Here is a 15,261-nt window from a genome sequence, read left to right as displayed (position 1 = left end):
AGCTGTCAGGGTCTCCGGGACTTCTAGCCTTAACTCAACTGGGGACCAGGGGACCACGCTACCTTTCATGGTCCCACAATGTTCTGTGAGTAGTAAACATAGATTCAGACCATTTTCTTCACTCCTGGCTTGATCTCTGCTTTTTGGTTGAAAACAAGTACAGATGTACATTATATGGGCGCTATAGAGCATGAAACCAATGTGTTCATGATCACTGTAGATCCATGAGGACAGGTGTATGACACTGGTTGCAGTTTGAGTGAGTTTTAGTATTGTGGGTCCATAGAGTGTTTTGTTTTTTTTTTATTAATCAGCAAATATTATGTCCAATGGGAGTATAAATAAAACCATCTTAAATTTGAACGTTAGCCATTTTTGAATGGAGCAAACTTGTGCAGAACTGCTTGCCTTCAAACAGGTATGTCTGCGCTTGCTCTGCTGGTCTGTTTGGGGTTCTTTCCCCCACCCCAGAGACCTGATGAGAAAAAGAGGACAGACAGATGAGGTGCCCAGACTCAGAAGTGCAGGAATCCAAAGTGGCTCTGTTAGAGGAGCCGACCGGGAGACATGTGCCTGAGACACTGCAATCTCAGAGCTAATGTCCATAATCCGTTTAAAAGAAAGTCGGCCCAAGGCTTAGTAACAGATTTTTACAGCCACAGTTGTCTTAATATTCCAAGTTCCTAAAGTGATGCCTGACAGAAGTACATGCAGTCGTGTTACACACGTGTTGCTTTGATGAATTGGAGCTAGATGAATATTTTACATGCATGTTATAGCCATACCTGAAGGGTACAAAGCAGAGTAGAGTATCGTCAATGGCATTCCGTTACTCGGTGCTCCCCTCTGTACCCGCCTCCTCAGGGACCCTCTCAGGGGTCAGGGTGACCTTCAGTATATTTTTATCATTCCTTCAGTCTGGGTGAGATTTTTGTCATGTTAGTATGAACCTGGATGTACAGTGCAGTATTCCCTTTTTTTTTTTTTTTTTTTGAGTTTTATAGGACATTTTATATGCCACCTTTCCCACCCAGGTTTTTAATATCTATGCTGTTTTTGCTGTCATTCTTTACTGCCCGTGGCACACTGGAAAAGATGCCACAATTTGTTACCTGCCCTGTTGGTGACATCGTTTATTGGTAGAACTACTGGTGGACAGATTTTCAACTTAGTGGGATGGTGCTGAATTGTATTAGTGTGTGTACTTTATCAAACTGTAGTTGGTAAGAAAATTAGTTTGTATCGTTACCACAGTGTAGTTTATTAAAGGGGAGGGCATCAAGAGAACAAGCTACACTGGGAGAAGGAAACTAAAGTATGACTTTCTCTGTTTTGAGGGAAAATATTGTAGAAAACACCAAACATGTTTAGAAAGATACTAGAGGGGGCTATTATTTATGGAAGTATTTAATTTATATATTGAATTATTGTAGGCACAGTAGCAATGGTGATACTAAAATTAAGTCATTTACTAAACTATTTACAGCCAAAAATGCTTAAAGGTAAGGTCTTAAATGAATTAAATTAATCTGAGTTCTAGTCACATTATTAACTTTAGGTTTCAGTTGATCACACTTATTGTCATCAGATTTCTTTCTGTTTTTTTTTTTCCCCCCCGAGTTTATTGGGGGTTAAATTGTCTTGTGGTTTTACTATATACATCTGCAGTTATCAAGTTAAACTTCAGGTAAGACAACTGATAGAATATTTAGGATTTGAATTATAAAACTTCTGTTTTTAAACAGGCCTGACTCTATGTAAATAAGCTTATTTTGGAATATAACTTTGCTGTTTATACGAAATTATTATTATGGATAATTTTCACATGTAGAATTAACATTCTCAACATTTTCTTTTCCATACCAGATCTAAATGGTATTCTGTGTTAAAGTTTGAATGGCTCACTGTCCCTTTTGCAACCATAATTAGTTTCTTTATGTTGAAGTGTAGAATGAATATATTTATAACCTCTTGGATAGTATATTCTCATTAAAAGATGTTTTTATGTTAACCAGAAGTCCAACATTTGAAGAAGGAAGTCAAGGTACAACTATTTCTAGTTTGAGTGAAAAAAGTAAAGAAGAAACTGGAATAAGCTTACAGGTAAATATCAGGAACTCTGTGATAATTTGTATGTGAGATGTTGGATTCTTTTCTCATAGGTTTTAAAACCGAAACTACTTACTGGGCCTAGCGTGGTGTCAATAAATGTATGCTCTGAGTAGGGAAGGGACTCTCAACCCTGCTGCTTGTTCTGTGGCACTGCATGAATAAGTGGCCCTTCCTGACCTTGAATAAAGACGAAACTTACTGTAGCAAGTGTTTGATTTGTGTGGTTTTACAGAGTTTCATCCATGGTGGCAGAGCAAAGGCATGACAGCAGGAACAGCTGAGAGTGCAGCTCTTGATGAGAGACAGACAGTCAGACAGAGACCCATCCCAAAGCACTTTTCCTCCATAAGCCTGCATCTCCTAATCTTTCAGACTTTTCCAACTAGGGACCAAGTATTCAAACATGAGCCTATGGAGAACATTCTTACTCAAACCACCACATAATTAGGAATCCCACCACATCCCATAATTGTTTTAATCTCCCCATCTCTGCTCTTGTCATAACCGTCTCTCTTATTAAAAAATAAACACTTTCCCTTTATCTCAGGTTATTTGTTCCTGCTCAGAAACTTGATTATGCTGTGTTCTTTCTGAACTGTATCATAAACATTTCAGACTTTTACTATTTAAAGCATTTCTGCTCTTGGATCTGGAAGGAGCTTCTCTCTTCTGTGTTTTCTTGAGGTGTCATTGTCTGCTTTCCTTTCACATCCAGTTTTTCTGATGTCTGTATTTTCTCTCTCCAGGAACTATAAATTGCTAAGTCTACTAGTAACCTTTATCTCTTTATCTTTAACTTTTTTTTAATGATTGATTGATTGATTTAATATATGTGAGTACACTCAGACACACCATAAGAGGGAATCAGATCCCATTACAGATGGTTGTGAGTCACCATGTGGTTGCTGGAAATTGAACTCAGGACTTCTGGAAGAGCAGTCAGTGTTTTAAACCAGTGAGGCATATCTCCAGTCCTCTCCTTAACTTTTAATTTCACGTCTAGTCATGTCTCGTGTGTGTGTGTGTGTGTGTGTGTGTGTGTGTGTGTGTGTGTGTCTGTGTGTAGGTCATAGGTTGTCTTTAAACACAGTATCTTATTAAACCTAGAACTCACTGATTTTTCAAGGCTGGCTGATGAGCAAACTCCTACCTGTCTGCCTCTGCAGAGCCAGTACCACACATGCTTGCAGCTGCTTTGAGCTTTTTTTCTATATGTCCCAGGGATCTGGCCTTAGGTCTTTGTGTTTTTGGGGCAAGCACTTTAGTGACTGTCTCCTAAACTCCTCAATCCTTTCTTTTGCTTACCATGTGTCCTTCCATATTAACGTTTCTCTTTTTCTCTTGGAACTATATAGTTTCACCTTTCTGTACTGATTATCCTGAGTATTTTCATATGCCAAGGATTGTTAGATCCCTAGTGTTTCAATTCTTAAGGCTTTATTTCATGTCTATGAATAAAACTCCTACATCTAGGAGTTGTACATTGTGAGTTGATAATGATAAATTTTAAAGCTTACGAAATTCATGAACTGATTTTTATTTTTAAATCTGTCTTTGGTATTTTTTCTTTTCAGGACCTTCTCTTGGAGATCTACAGGAGTATAGGAGAGCCAGACAGCCTGTACGGCTGCGGTGGAGGGAAAATGTTGCAACCCCTTACTAGGTAGACTGCACTTTTTAGATAGTAACTATAGAGGGAGCTATATGCATACAGAAACAAATGATATCTTCACCGTCTTTTCTTACAGAATACGGACATATGAACATGAAGCAACATGGGAGAAAGCCTTAGTAACATATGACCTTGAGACTACCATCTCCTCCTCCACCCGCCAGTCAGGAATCATCCAGGTACACAAAGCTGTCATCAGTGAGCTGTTAATATTAACTCAGGGAATCAGGGAAGTTCACATAGTCAGTAAAGTTGAGATAACTGAAGTTCTGCTGTCAGACACTAGGCCAACACCTCAGTACACACAGGAAAGCCACAGTCCCTGTAGTTAGTTTATCGATAATACCTTTGTTACCCAACAGCAGGAGACACTCGTAGGGTTTCACATGGCACCTATAGTTTGCTTTAGAGTGGGTCCTGAAAACTGTTATATGTGTTACTAATTAATAGGCTTAGGTATTACTCCATCAAACATTAACATTCTCTGAGGAAATATACATGCTAAGCAATATTTTAGATTTTTAAGTGATACTGTTAATTAAATTTTTTGCTGTTTTTCCTCTCTCCTCTAGTTCAGTGGTTCTCAACCTGTGGGTCACTTCCCCTCTGTGGGTTGACTGATGTTATATATCAGATATTTAAATTACAATTCGTAACAGTAGTGAAATTACAGCTATGAAGTAGCTATGAGAATAATTTTGAAACAACTTCCTTTTAGGCCTTGCAGAATTTGGGGCTCTCCCATATTCTGTCTGTCTACTTGAAAGGATTGGATCATGAAAGAAGAGAGTGGTGTGCGGAGCTGCAGGAGCTGCATTACCAGGCGGCGTGGAGGAACATGCAGTGGGACCTGTGCGGTTCTGCCAAGTGAGGGCAAGCCAGCCTTTCCGACTCCGAGACTGTGCCTTTGATCTATCTATGAATGTTCAAGTGTTGGTTTTTGTTTAATGTATTTACAGCCACAGTGGGCTGCACATTGGCCTAAATATTTAAGATACAGTCGACAGCACAACAGAGCTTAAATTTCATTCTTATTTTTTCCACTGGAGAAATTCTATCCACTACTTCAAGCATTTTGAAGACAGAAGTTTTAGAAAATGTCTTTTCCTGTGAGAATAGTTTGTTGGAATCTACAGGAATCTAAAGACAAGTTTAGGCCTTATCCCTTCTGCTTCTTTCTACATTGTAGTCATAAGCACTTTCATTGGCTGGGTGATAAAATAAGTTATCTTTGTTATGTTGTTGTTGTTGTTGTTGGGTGATAAAATAAGTTATCTTTGTTATGTTGTTGTTGTTGTTGTTGTTGATGTTGTTGTTGTTGTTGTTGCTGTTGTTGATGATGATGATGATAAGAAGTAGTGCCAGGCCGGGAGTGGTGGTGTGCTCAAAGAGTCAGACAGGTAGGTCTCTGGGTTTGACGCCAGCCATGTCTACATGGGAAGTACTACATGTCTACATGGCCAGCCAGGGCTACACAGGAGACAGTGCCTTAGAAACAAATAGATAACCAGGCATTTTAGTAGCGCTAAAGCAAGTTGCCCAAGAAGATAAAAGCTGTAGCCTGTATTTCAACTCACTATATTTTTTTAAATGAAAACCAAGGATTTAATAGTTACATAAAAATATTTTAATGATATAGCACTAAAAAATTAAGTCATTGAAATTACTTTAATGGAAAAATGTTTTCATCAGTTGGAGTGTTTATAAAATTTCAGATTAGAGGAGTGGTATAAAAGTGGATTTATGCATATATAGATGAATTTCGTGTGTTTGTTTCGAGACAAGAGTTTCTCTGTGTAACCCTGGCTGGCCTAGAATTCACTCTGTAGACCAGAAGTAGAGATCCTCCTCCTGCCTTCTGAGTGCTGGCACTAAAGACCTGCCGCTGCCACTCTCTCTACTACTCTTGTATTTTAAATATAAGGTTGAGAACCAACCAACCAGAATTTCTAAAGTTTTATTTTTTTTTTTAACATTTCTTTTCTCTTTGTTTATTTATATTTTGAGGCAGGATTTTACTACATAACCATGGCTGGCCTTGAGCTCACTGAGATCCACCTGCCTCTGCCTGCCAATTAAAGGCATATGCCACTGCACCAGCTACATATTTTCTTTAATTTTCTGCTAATTATTATGAGAAATCTTAATTTTAGTTCTCAACGTTGTCCTCTGAGTTAGTTATACATGCACATCTCGGGATTTTCCGTTTTTAAATTTGGTTTTTTAATCATGTCACAGCCAAGAAGTAGAAGGAACCAGTTACCATGAATCGTTGTATAATGCTCTGCAGTGTCTGAGAAACAGAGAATTCACCACATTTTATGAAAGTCTCCGATATGCCAGGTATTGTAAGAAGACAGATGGTTTTATTTAATGCTGTGGCTGCTGTCCTCAGAGTGGGAGTGGTTTTATGAGTGTTTGCATCCGTGAGGAGATGGAGACTTGGCGCCTGCGTTCAGGTGTTTGTCATTCTTTGCTCTGAAGGAAGATTTCCTTTGGGACCTGTACCAGTTCTTCACTCTGAGCCCTCAAGAGAAACATGATAGTGTTCTCTTTTGTCCTTCCTAGTTTCATGGCCTTCACTCTCCTACCATTATAGCTCTGCTTCATAAAAGTGGTTTCTTTGAGGCATATATGACATAGCAGTTAGCTATGACAAGTTAAACAAACAAGATTTCTTTTGAAGATTTATCTATTTCTGTATGCAGTAATGTTTTTGCCCACATATATGTCTGTATCAGATCCCTTGGAACTAGGGTTACTGACAGTTGTGAGTACCATGTGGGTGCTGGGAACTGAACTCTGGAAGAGCAGCCAGTGTGCTTAACCACCGAGCCATCTCTCTACCCCCAAACATGAATATTTTAAACACTCACCATTGACATCACAAATACTATACATATTGTTTAGTTATTGTTTGGTTTCAGACCCCAGAACAGGGGACTGAGGTGTATATTTTACATACCAAAGCAGACCTGGCCTTCATGTTCTCCCAGCATCCCTCAGTCCTTGCCTGGCCAACCTTGCCCCCAACCCTGAACTTTTCAGTCCAGTGGCTGGGCTGCCCTTCCTCCAGAAGCTCTTCCCTATATAACCCAAACATTTTAGTCTTTCTTTTTTTTCTCCTCTTTTTTCTTTTCCTCTTCACTCTATGCATGCATGTCCCTTTCTTCCTCTGTCCCCTACCCTGCCCTCCCAATGGTAACTTTCCTGGCCTTGGTCCTTGGGGCCAATGAACTTGGCCACCAGAGAACAGCTTCCCAGTAAACCTACCTTTAATATAATCTAATCTGGCTTGAATTGGCTCATTCACCGAAGGTGGAGAAATAATCTATCCCAAATGACAGAAATTTATACCCTTAACGTGATTGTGTTCTAGATACTTTGTCAGGCTCTTTCTATGCGTGCACTTTAACTCCAGAGGTAGAAAACAGTAGCTGTGACAAAACTCAGTAGCAGCTCATGGACAGACAGCCATGGCAGAACTGGGCTTGAAATTTAGAACTGTATAATCCCAAGGCTGGTCACACTGCTGCTGTACCCTCGAGCTGTGTGTGTGTGCAGTCTTTTCAGGCCAACAACCACCATATGCCAAGTGGTGCTTAGCCACAGAACCGAACCTCCATCTGCCTGAAGACTGTCTGCTCTCTTACCCCTAGGGTGAAAGAAGTTGAAGAGTTGAGTAAGGGCAGCCTTGAGTCGGTATATTCGCTGTATCCCACACTCAGTAGATTGCAGGCAATTGGAGAACTGGAAAACAGTGGAGAACTTTTCTCAAGGTACGTGGCTCGTGGGCTTTGGTAATCCTGAGGTGTGTTGTTTGCGTCACTAGTGGAAACATGATGGGCATGATTTATTATTTGCTCTGTTGAGAAAGGTTTATCTTGACCTGAGGTTTCCAGAGAATTCTGCCCATGCATTTATAGGTGCACCTATGTTGGCCTGAATGAGACACTGTGTTGACAGCACACAGCAGGAGGAAAGATTGAGATTATAAAATAAGCTTAATAAATTTATTAAAGTTCGTGTAATAAACACATTTTAGACTTGTATCAACTGAAAACCAATAGGTATACCCTAAATGTTGGAGTTGAAAGCTCTTCGGGACCTTCATTAATTTTAAGAGTATATAGAGGTCCCTTTGTCTAAAATACTTTAGATCTGTTCCTGGGGTCATCTATGACAGAAGCAGAAGTCTGGTTCTGATGAACAACAAGCACCTGAAATGATTCCTTGTCTTCACTGCATCATTTTCTTAGTCTCACTGAATCTTTTTTTTCCAACACAAGTCTTGAAAGATGGGATAGTGTAACTTATGTTACGCATGTGAAAGGCAAAAGTATTCATGTAAATGAGTTGTAGATGTTGCATTTTCTATTTAATGATGTTAGCAGATGAAATATTTTCAAATGCCAGTTGTTTATTCAGTGATCTGATTTTTTGACAGCTGCGCAGTGTAATTGTAGGTAATTAATGAAGTTAATTGATTTCCTTGTACACGAGTCTGCTTTCGCTGCAAGGAGGACTCGTGGAGCAGTCATGTGTTTATGATAATGTTCAGCATCTCATCTCTGAACAAAAGTTGCTTAAAGGCTACTTTTTAAGAAAGTCTTTTAAAGCTCCCATTGTCTGTGACTACATACTATTTTGCACTGTTCTAAATATTTAGGGTTACCTAGGAGTTTCTAAGAGTTCCTTATGTACTGTACAGTATCTTAAGTTTCAGGACCGGAGGACTTTTTTGTTTGTTTGCTCAGCTAAGTTATGGGACTTGACTTTCAGGTCAGTCACAGACAGAGAGCGCTCTGAAGTATTCCTGAAGTGGCAGAAGCACTCCCAGCTTCTGAAGGACAGCGACTTCAGCTTTCAGGAGCCTCTCATGGCTCTCCGCACAGTCATCCTGGAGATCCTGGTGCAAAAGGAAATGGAGAACTCTCAAAGAGGATGCTCTAAGGACATTCTCACCAAACACCTTGTTGAATTCTCTGTTCTGGCCCGAACCTTCAAGAACACCCAGGTAAAAAATGTAAGACTGTTACCTCACTTCTTGGGCTTTTTTATTACTCAGAAACCAGAAGGTATGATGTGAAGAAGAAATACCACTGAAAGCTGGAAGTCGTTGTATGTAAAACTGTTGTAGATTTTAGGCTTGGACTCCTAGTCACTTGAGAGGTTGAGGCAAGAGAATCACAAGTTCAGAGCCTGCCTGTGTAAGAGAATGAGTTCATGGTCAGCTTCAAAAGCCCAGTGAGACCTGTCTTACATGTATAAAAGAGTTTGGACCATGGATGTGAGATAGCTTGCTTGTTTGCATAGCTAATACAAGGCTCCAGGATCAAACCCCAGTATTGACTGGGAAAACAAAACAAAGCTTCCGTACTAGAATTAGACAGAACTTAAGTTTAAACATTGGCAAGGCAATAATTATGGTTTCTCAGTCCCAATTTCCTAGTTATAAAATAAGATAGAATCCAGACTACTACTATTATGTAATGATAACAATTCAGTGATTTTCCTCTCTCTCTCCTCTCTCTCTCTCTCTCTCTCTCACACACACACACACACACACTCACACACACACACAAGCCGTGTGTCAGACTTTGTGGTCTGCAGCTTGGTAAGTAAGCAGGAAGCTAGCTAATATAGTCTCTGAATGTCTTACTGGTAAAGGTATTTATTTTCATATGCACTTTCATTGTAGCTCCCTGAAAGAGCAATATTTAAAATTAAGCAGTATAATTCAGCTATTTGTGAGATCTCTGAGTGGCATTTGGAAGAGGCACAAGTATTCTGGGCAAAAAAGGAGCAGAGTCTTGCCCTGAGTATTCTTAAGCAAATGATCAAGAAGTTGGATTCCAGCTTTAAAGAGGTATGTGCTTTCTGTTGTTGGCCACATCTGTGTTTTAATGTCACTGAAAGCATTGCTGCTTTTCATACACATCTGTAATGATTACATTAAGGTTTTGAAATTACTGATCCATGAACAAAATTACATGAAAAGAGACTTTGGAAATTAATGTCATAAATCAGACTTGAAAACATTTTATTTAAAACAAATCTATCAGTCTGTCTTGTACTATATTGATTCAGTTTATCCAGGTGCTATAAATTTTATTTTTCTATGGAAGTCAAAAATAATATGTAGGAAATAAGTGTTATAACTCTGAAATGGCAAGGACATAAGAAGAATTAGAAATGTCTAAGAGAAGAAAAGTAGAAAACAAGTGACAATATTTTGTCATTCTTTGTGCTCTGAACATAGCACATTTAGTGGACAGTGCAGGACATTGTAGGGTCATGGGTTATTAATTATAACAAATTACCAGGTGACAGTATAACTTTTCCTAAATAGTATAGACCCTAACATGCAGTGGTTTTGTACCTGAGTCTTTGCACTGACAAGTGGTAATAATAATATATCTAATTTGTAATATTTCTGTGAAAATTATGAGTTCATTTTTAAGTACTCCATAAATGTGAATTGTTAATGTTGATAATAATAATAATAATAATAATAATAATAATAATAATAATTAATAATAATGGCAGCTAGACAGTTCAGGGTGGTTTTTTTTCATGAACTTGCATACTTAGAATTATTTAGTTATATGGTAAAAACATGAGGAAAAATATTTATAATTGTTTTTTTCTACCTACATGGAAGACACTTTTGTAATCTTGAAAGGGAATTACATCTTAAGATTTTTGCTTCCTGATACAGAATGATGCAGGTCTAAAAGTCTTATACGCAGAGTGTCTGAGAGTTTGTGGCAACTGGCTGGCGGAAACCTGCTTAGAGAATCCTGCCGTCATCATGCAGACCTATCTGGAAAAGGTAGGTTGTTGGTGCAGCTCTGAATGTTGTTTTCCAGTATAAATGTGCTTGATCCTTTTATGAAAGTGTGGTTTCACTCCTTCAGCTCCTGCTGGGGTTCTCTGTAATTCTTAGAGCAGAATGAAGCAAAATGCCACAAAGGAAGGAACAACATGGAATGCACGAATGTCTTCACCCACTCTGTAGAGCCACCCCTAGCTTTCAAGAAGGCATCTTTGATTATTCTGCATTTATCCTACAGAGTATCCTATTAAACATAGAGGCCTTCATTGCCACTCACAGTAAGGGGCTTCTTCTTAGAAGAAGTTAGGGCTTCTTCTCTAGTTCCCATTAGCCTTTCTGTTTCCCCTTTGTCCTTTAGTGTCACTGATTTGGGAGATAGGAAGCTTAGTATGAAAAGTAAGGTGTGGTTGTCTTCCATACTAAAGGGCTCTTCAGCTGTGTCGAGCTCATCGTAACTGTTACCTGATAGGGTAACCACCAAGTTTCACATTTTCGTAGATATGGGTGGGTTACCTTGGGCTGAGAGTCTTTAGCTGTATTTAAGCTTATAAATATGACCTCAATGGATTGTGTGTTGTTGAAGGCAGTGAAGGTTGCTGGGAGTTACGACGGCAACAGCAGAGAGCTCAGGAATGGACAGATGAAGGCCTTTCTCTCATTAGCGCGGTTCTCTGACACTCAGTACCAGAGGATTGAAAACTACATGAAGTCATCAGAATTTGAAAACAAGCAAACTCTCTTAAAAAGAGCCAAAGAAGAAGTGGGCCTTCTTAGGGAACATAAAATTCAGACTAACAGGTAACTTTATAAGTGAGGGGTTTGTGTTTGGCTAAAGGGCTGTTTGCATGAAAACTGTCTTGAGCTTGTCAGCTGAATTACAGTTTGGAACACTTGAACTAGCTTGCTCACAGGCTTTCTCAGGCCTCTAGTGGCTAATCACAGCATCAATTAATACACTGACATGTCTTTCTGTGAATAACTAATGTCTTGGTTTAGCTTTTGGCAGAGCATGTGGATGTTAGTTTGCTTTAGCTAGATACCAACATTAAGTCTAGAAGACTTACCTACTTTGATATTGTCAAGTTACTTTTAAGTCTGCATTAGGTTTTTGTATGTTTGGAGTAAGCAGAGAATTAACTTAGAGTCGACTCTGTCCTTGGGTGTGTGGAAGACCTGGCAATTGCTGATGTGACAAGTCATTTAGTTCCCTTATATTATATTTAGAATTTTTTGGAGTAAACACCCTATTTTTTTTTATTTATGTTATATATCATGTGTGATTTTATAGTTATGTAAAGTTGTGTGACTTTTATGTTTGAATTTGTCAAATGCAAGATACACAGTAAAGGTTCAGAGAGAACTGGAGCTGGACGAGTGTGCTCTCCGTGCACTGAAAGAGGACCGTAAACGCTTCCTGTGTAAAGCAGTTGAGAACTACATCAGCTGCCTACTAAGCGGAGAAGAGCATGATCTGTGGGTGTTCCGACTCTGCTCTCTCTGGCTTGAAAATTCTGGAGTTTCTGAAGTCAATGGCATGATGAAGGCAAGTCTTACCCAGCCCAGCATTTGAGCATACACTTTTAAAAACAGAGGCATAGCCCCTTCAGAGTCTGGTTTTGTACATCCCTGTATACCCCTCGTAATGGGTTTGGTGTGCCACAAATAAGAACTTTATAAACTCTGAGCCATACAAGTTTGTGTAGAGGCAAGAGAATTTCTGTTAGTGTTTTACCTTTGCAGATAACAAGACTGGAGACTAGGAAACACAAAATCAGCGTGATGCTAAACAAGAATTTTCCTTTATTTTACTTGTGGGCTTGAGGGCTCTTTTTTCCAATAGAGTACTTTTACAAAAAAATTCTTTTTTCATAACATACATAGGAGTACTTAAAATTTTTTATTGAAAAAAATCTTAAAGTGTGGTTATAAAATAAATATATGTTGTCATTTAGTTTGAAGGTTAAAGATAAAATGTTTCTCCAGAATGAAAAGAGTGTTAAGACTCAAATCAACAAAACTAATCTATTGTAGTGTGTGTGTTAAACTTCATTACTTCTGGCATATAGGGGGAAGGAACCTGGGTTTGTTACCCCTGACTTTTTGGAAGTTGAGACCACGGTAGACTCCGTCCGATTCACATCTGTCCTCCTTGGAGTCAGTAGAACGGATGGGTGGTTAGCGTACCAGCTCTGGATATGGTTTGATTTCAGGCTAAGTATTTTTACTATCACTGAATCACTAAGTGAATTTAATTATAACCTAGGGTTTACATTAAAAAGACTTTCAGATGCCAAGAGATAAGTCTAGTTAGTAAAGTTTTGACAGCCACTAGGGTGTACTAGTGGAGGACCATCATTTGAGGAACCATTATTGTGACTTAGATGTAAAATTATGTTACACACACATCTGTATATTTTGCATTTTTTTAATGACAGAAAGATGGAATGAGGATTTCATCCTATAAGTTTCTGCCTCTCATGTATCAGTTGGCTGCTCGAATGGGGACCAAAATGACAGGAGGCCTAGGATTTCATGAAGTCCTCAATAATGTAAGTAGACTGGAAATCAAATGGTAATAATTACCTGTCTTTTATATTAGTAAAAATGAGAAATTAGAATGTTAAGTTTTCTCTTTCATTGCAGATAAGTTTGTCTCTTATTTCTGACATTCAGCTGTAGCTCTCTCACAGATATATACACCCTCTACTTACTATACAGTAATGACATTACCTTGAGTTTGATGTTAAGTAAAATGGAAAATGTATATTTAAAGTTTTCTCTATTTTCATGAAACTAATAGTTATTAATTTTCTGATAGCTAATCTCTAGGATTTCAATGGATCACCCCCATCATACTTTGTTCATTATACTGGCCTTAGCAAACGCGAACAAAGATGAATTTTTGAGCAAACCAGAGACAGCAAGAAGGAGTAGAATAACCAAAAATGCACCTAAAGAAAGCTCTCAGCTTGATGAGGTATTTGGATTAAATACAAATATGCTTTGTGTTGTAATGGTCATTTTTTCCAGAATATTCCTTTCTTAATTCTCAGAGACTTTAAGAATGTATGTTTCTGGTAGTGTTCTATATCCTGTATTATGATGATGCCACCCAGAATTGGTTAACAATTCCTAAACATTTCCCAGAGCATAATGCCAGTTTGATTTTGTTTTCTTGAAGCAATGGGCAAAGAAAAAAGCAGATTTTTTTTAAAAAGATTTATTTACTTTTAGCATAAATGAATGTATAACCTGCGACATATGTACATCTGGCACCTACAGAAGCCAGGAGAGGTTTTTGGATTCCCTGGACTTGTAGGTTGCCATGTAGGTTCTTCTGAAACCTTGGCTCTCTGAAAGAGCAGTAAGTGCTCTTAACGACTGAACCCATCTCTCTGGGCCCAGAAAAACAGATTTTGGAAAAGTGTCCAAGTCACTAACCTTGAATTTTATGTTTTTACTGGATATTTTCTTTACTTATATTTCAAATGTTATCCCCTTTCCTGGGACTATTTGCTTGGAACATTTTTTTTCTAGCCTTTTACTCTGAGATAGTATCTGTCTTTGTCTCTGAGATGAGTTTCTTGTATGCAGCAAAATGCTGGGTCCTGTTTAGGTATCCATTCTGTTAGTCTATGTCTTTTTGGGGGGAATTGAGTCCATTGATGTTAAGAGATATTAAGGAATAGTGATTATTGTTTCCTGTTATTTTTGTTGTTAGAGGTGGAATTATGTTTGTGAGGGTATCTTCTTTTGGGTTTGTTGTAAGAAGCTTATTTTCTTGTTTTTCCTAGGGTGTGGTTTCCTTTCTTGTGTTGGAGTTTTCCATCTATTATCCTTTGTAGGGCTGGATTTGTGGAAAGATATTGTGTAAATTTGGTTTTGTCATGGAATATCTTGGTTTCTCCATTTATGGTAATTGAGAGTTTTGCTGGGTATAATAGCCTGGGCCAGGATTTGTGTTTTCTTAGGGTCTGAGTGACAACTGTCTAGGATCTTCTAGCTTTCATGGTCTCTGTTGAAAAGTCTGGTATAATTCTAATAGGTCTGACTTTATATGTTACTTGACCATTTCCCCTTACTGCTTTTGATATTCTTTCTTTGTTTTGTGCATTTGGTGCTTTGACTATTATGTGATGGAAAGAATTTCTTTTCTGGTCCAGTCTATTTGGAGTTCTGTAGGCTTCTTGTATGTTTATGGTCATCTCTTTCTTTAGGTTTGGGAAGTTTTCTTCTATAATTTTTCTGAAGATATTTACCGGCCCTTTTTTTTTTTTTTTTTTTTTAAGGAATCTTTCTTTCCTTTATACCTTTTATTCTTAGGTTTGGTCTTCTCATTGTGTCCTAGATTCCCTTATGTTTTGGGTTAGGAGCTTTTTGCATTTTGCATTTTCTTTAACTGTTTTGTTGATACTTTCTATGGTGTCTTCTGCTCCTGAGATTCTCTCCTCTATCTCTTGTATTCTGTTGGTGATCAGGAATTTATGATTCCTGACCTCTTCCCTAGGTTTTCTATCTCCAGGGTTGTCTCCTTTTGTGATTTTTTTTTTTATTGTTTCTATTTCTGTTTTTAGATCCTGGATGGTGTTGTTAAATTCTGTTTCATAGTGTTCTCCTGTATTTCTTTAAGAGAGTTATT

The 15,261-nt window shown here is 38.3% G+C and overlaps 1 protein-coding gene across 1 annotated transcript in view; it reads left to right on the top strand.

Annotated features, from left to right (window-relative positions):
- ATM (ATM serine/threonine kinase) overlaps window positions 1-15,261 on the top strand; it is a 90,174-nt gene that overhangs the window by 57,780 nt on the left and 17,133 nt on the right. The window contains exons 39-51 of the mRNA XM_080929658.1: window positions 2,016-2,103; window positions 3,687-3,775; window positions 3,861-3,963; window positions 4,503-4,651; window positions 6,023-6,127; window positions 7,444-7,563; window positions 8,567-8,801; window positions 9,486-9,653; window positions 10,506-10,619; window positions 11,206-11,420; window positions 11,958-12,165; window positions 13,058-13,171; window positions 13,441-13,599. Of these exons, the coding sequence (XP_080785784.1) occupies window positions 2,016-2,103; window positions 3,687-3,775; window positions 3,861-3,963; window positions 4,503-4,651; window positions 6,023-6,127; window positions 7,444-7,563; window positions 8,567-8,801; window positions 9,486-9,653; window positions 10,506-10,619; window positions 11,206-11,420; window positions 11,958-12,165; window positions 13,058-13,171; window positions 13,441-13,599 (1,867 nt within the window). The remainder of the gene's footprint in view (window positions 1-2,015; window positions 2,104-3,686; window positions 3,776-3,860; window positions 3,964-4,502; window positions 4,652-6,022; window positions 6,128-7,443; window positions 7,564-8,566; window positions 8,802-9,485; window positions 9,654-10,505; window positions 10,620-11,205; window positions 11,421-11,957; window positions 12,166-13,057; window positions 13,172-13,440; window positions 13,600-15,261) is intronic.

The sequence above is a fragment of the Micromys minutus genome (genome assembly GCF_963924665.1).
Source record: "Micromys minutus genome assembly, chromosome: 16".
Classification (NCBI taxonomy): domain Eukaryota; kingdom Metazoa; phylum Chordata; class Mammalia; order Rodentia; family Muridae; genus Micromys; species Micromys minutus.
Note: the sequence above shows the minus strand (reverse complement) of the source record. Positions and strands in the feature narration are given on the sequence as shown.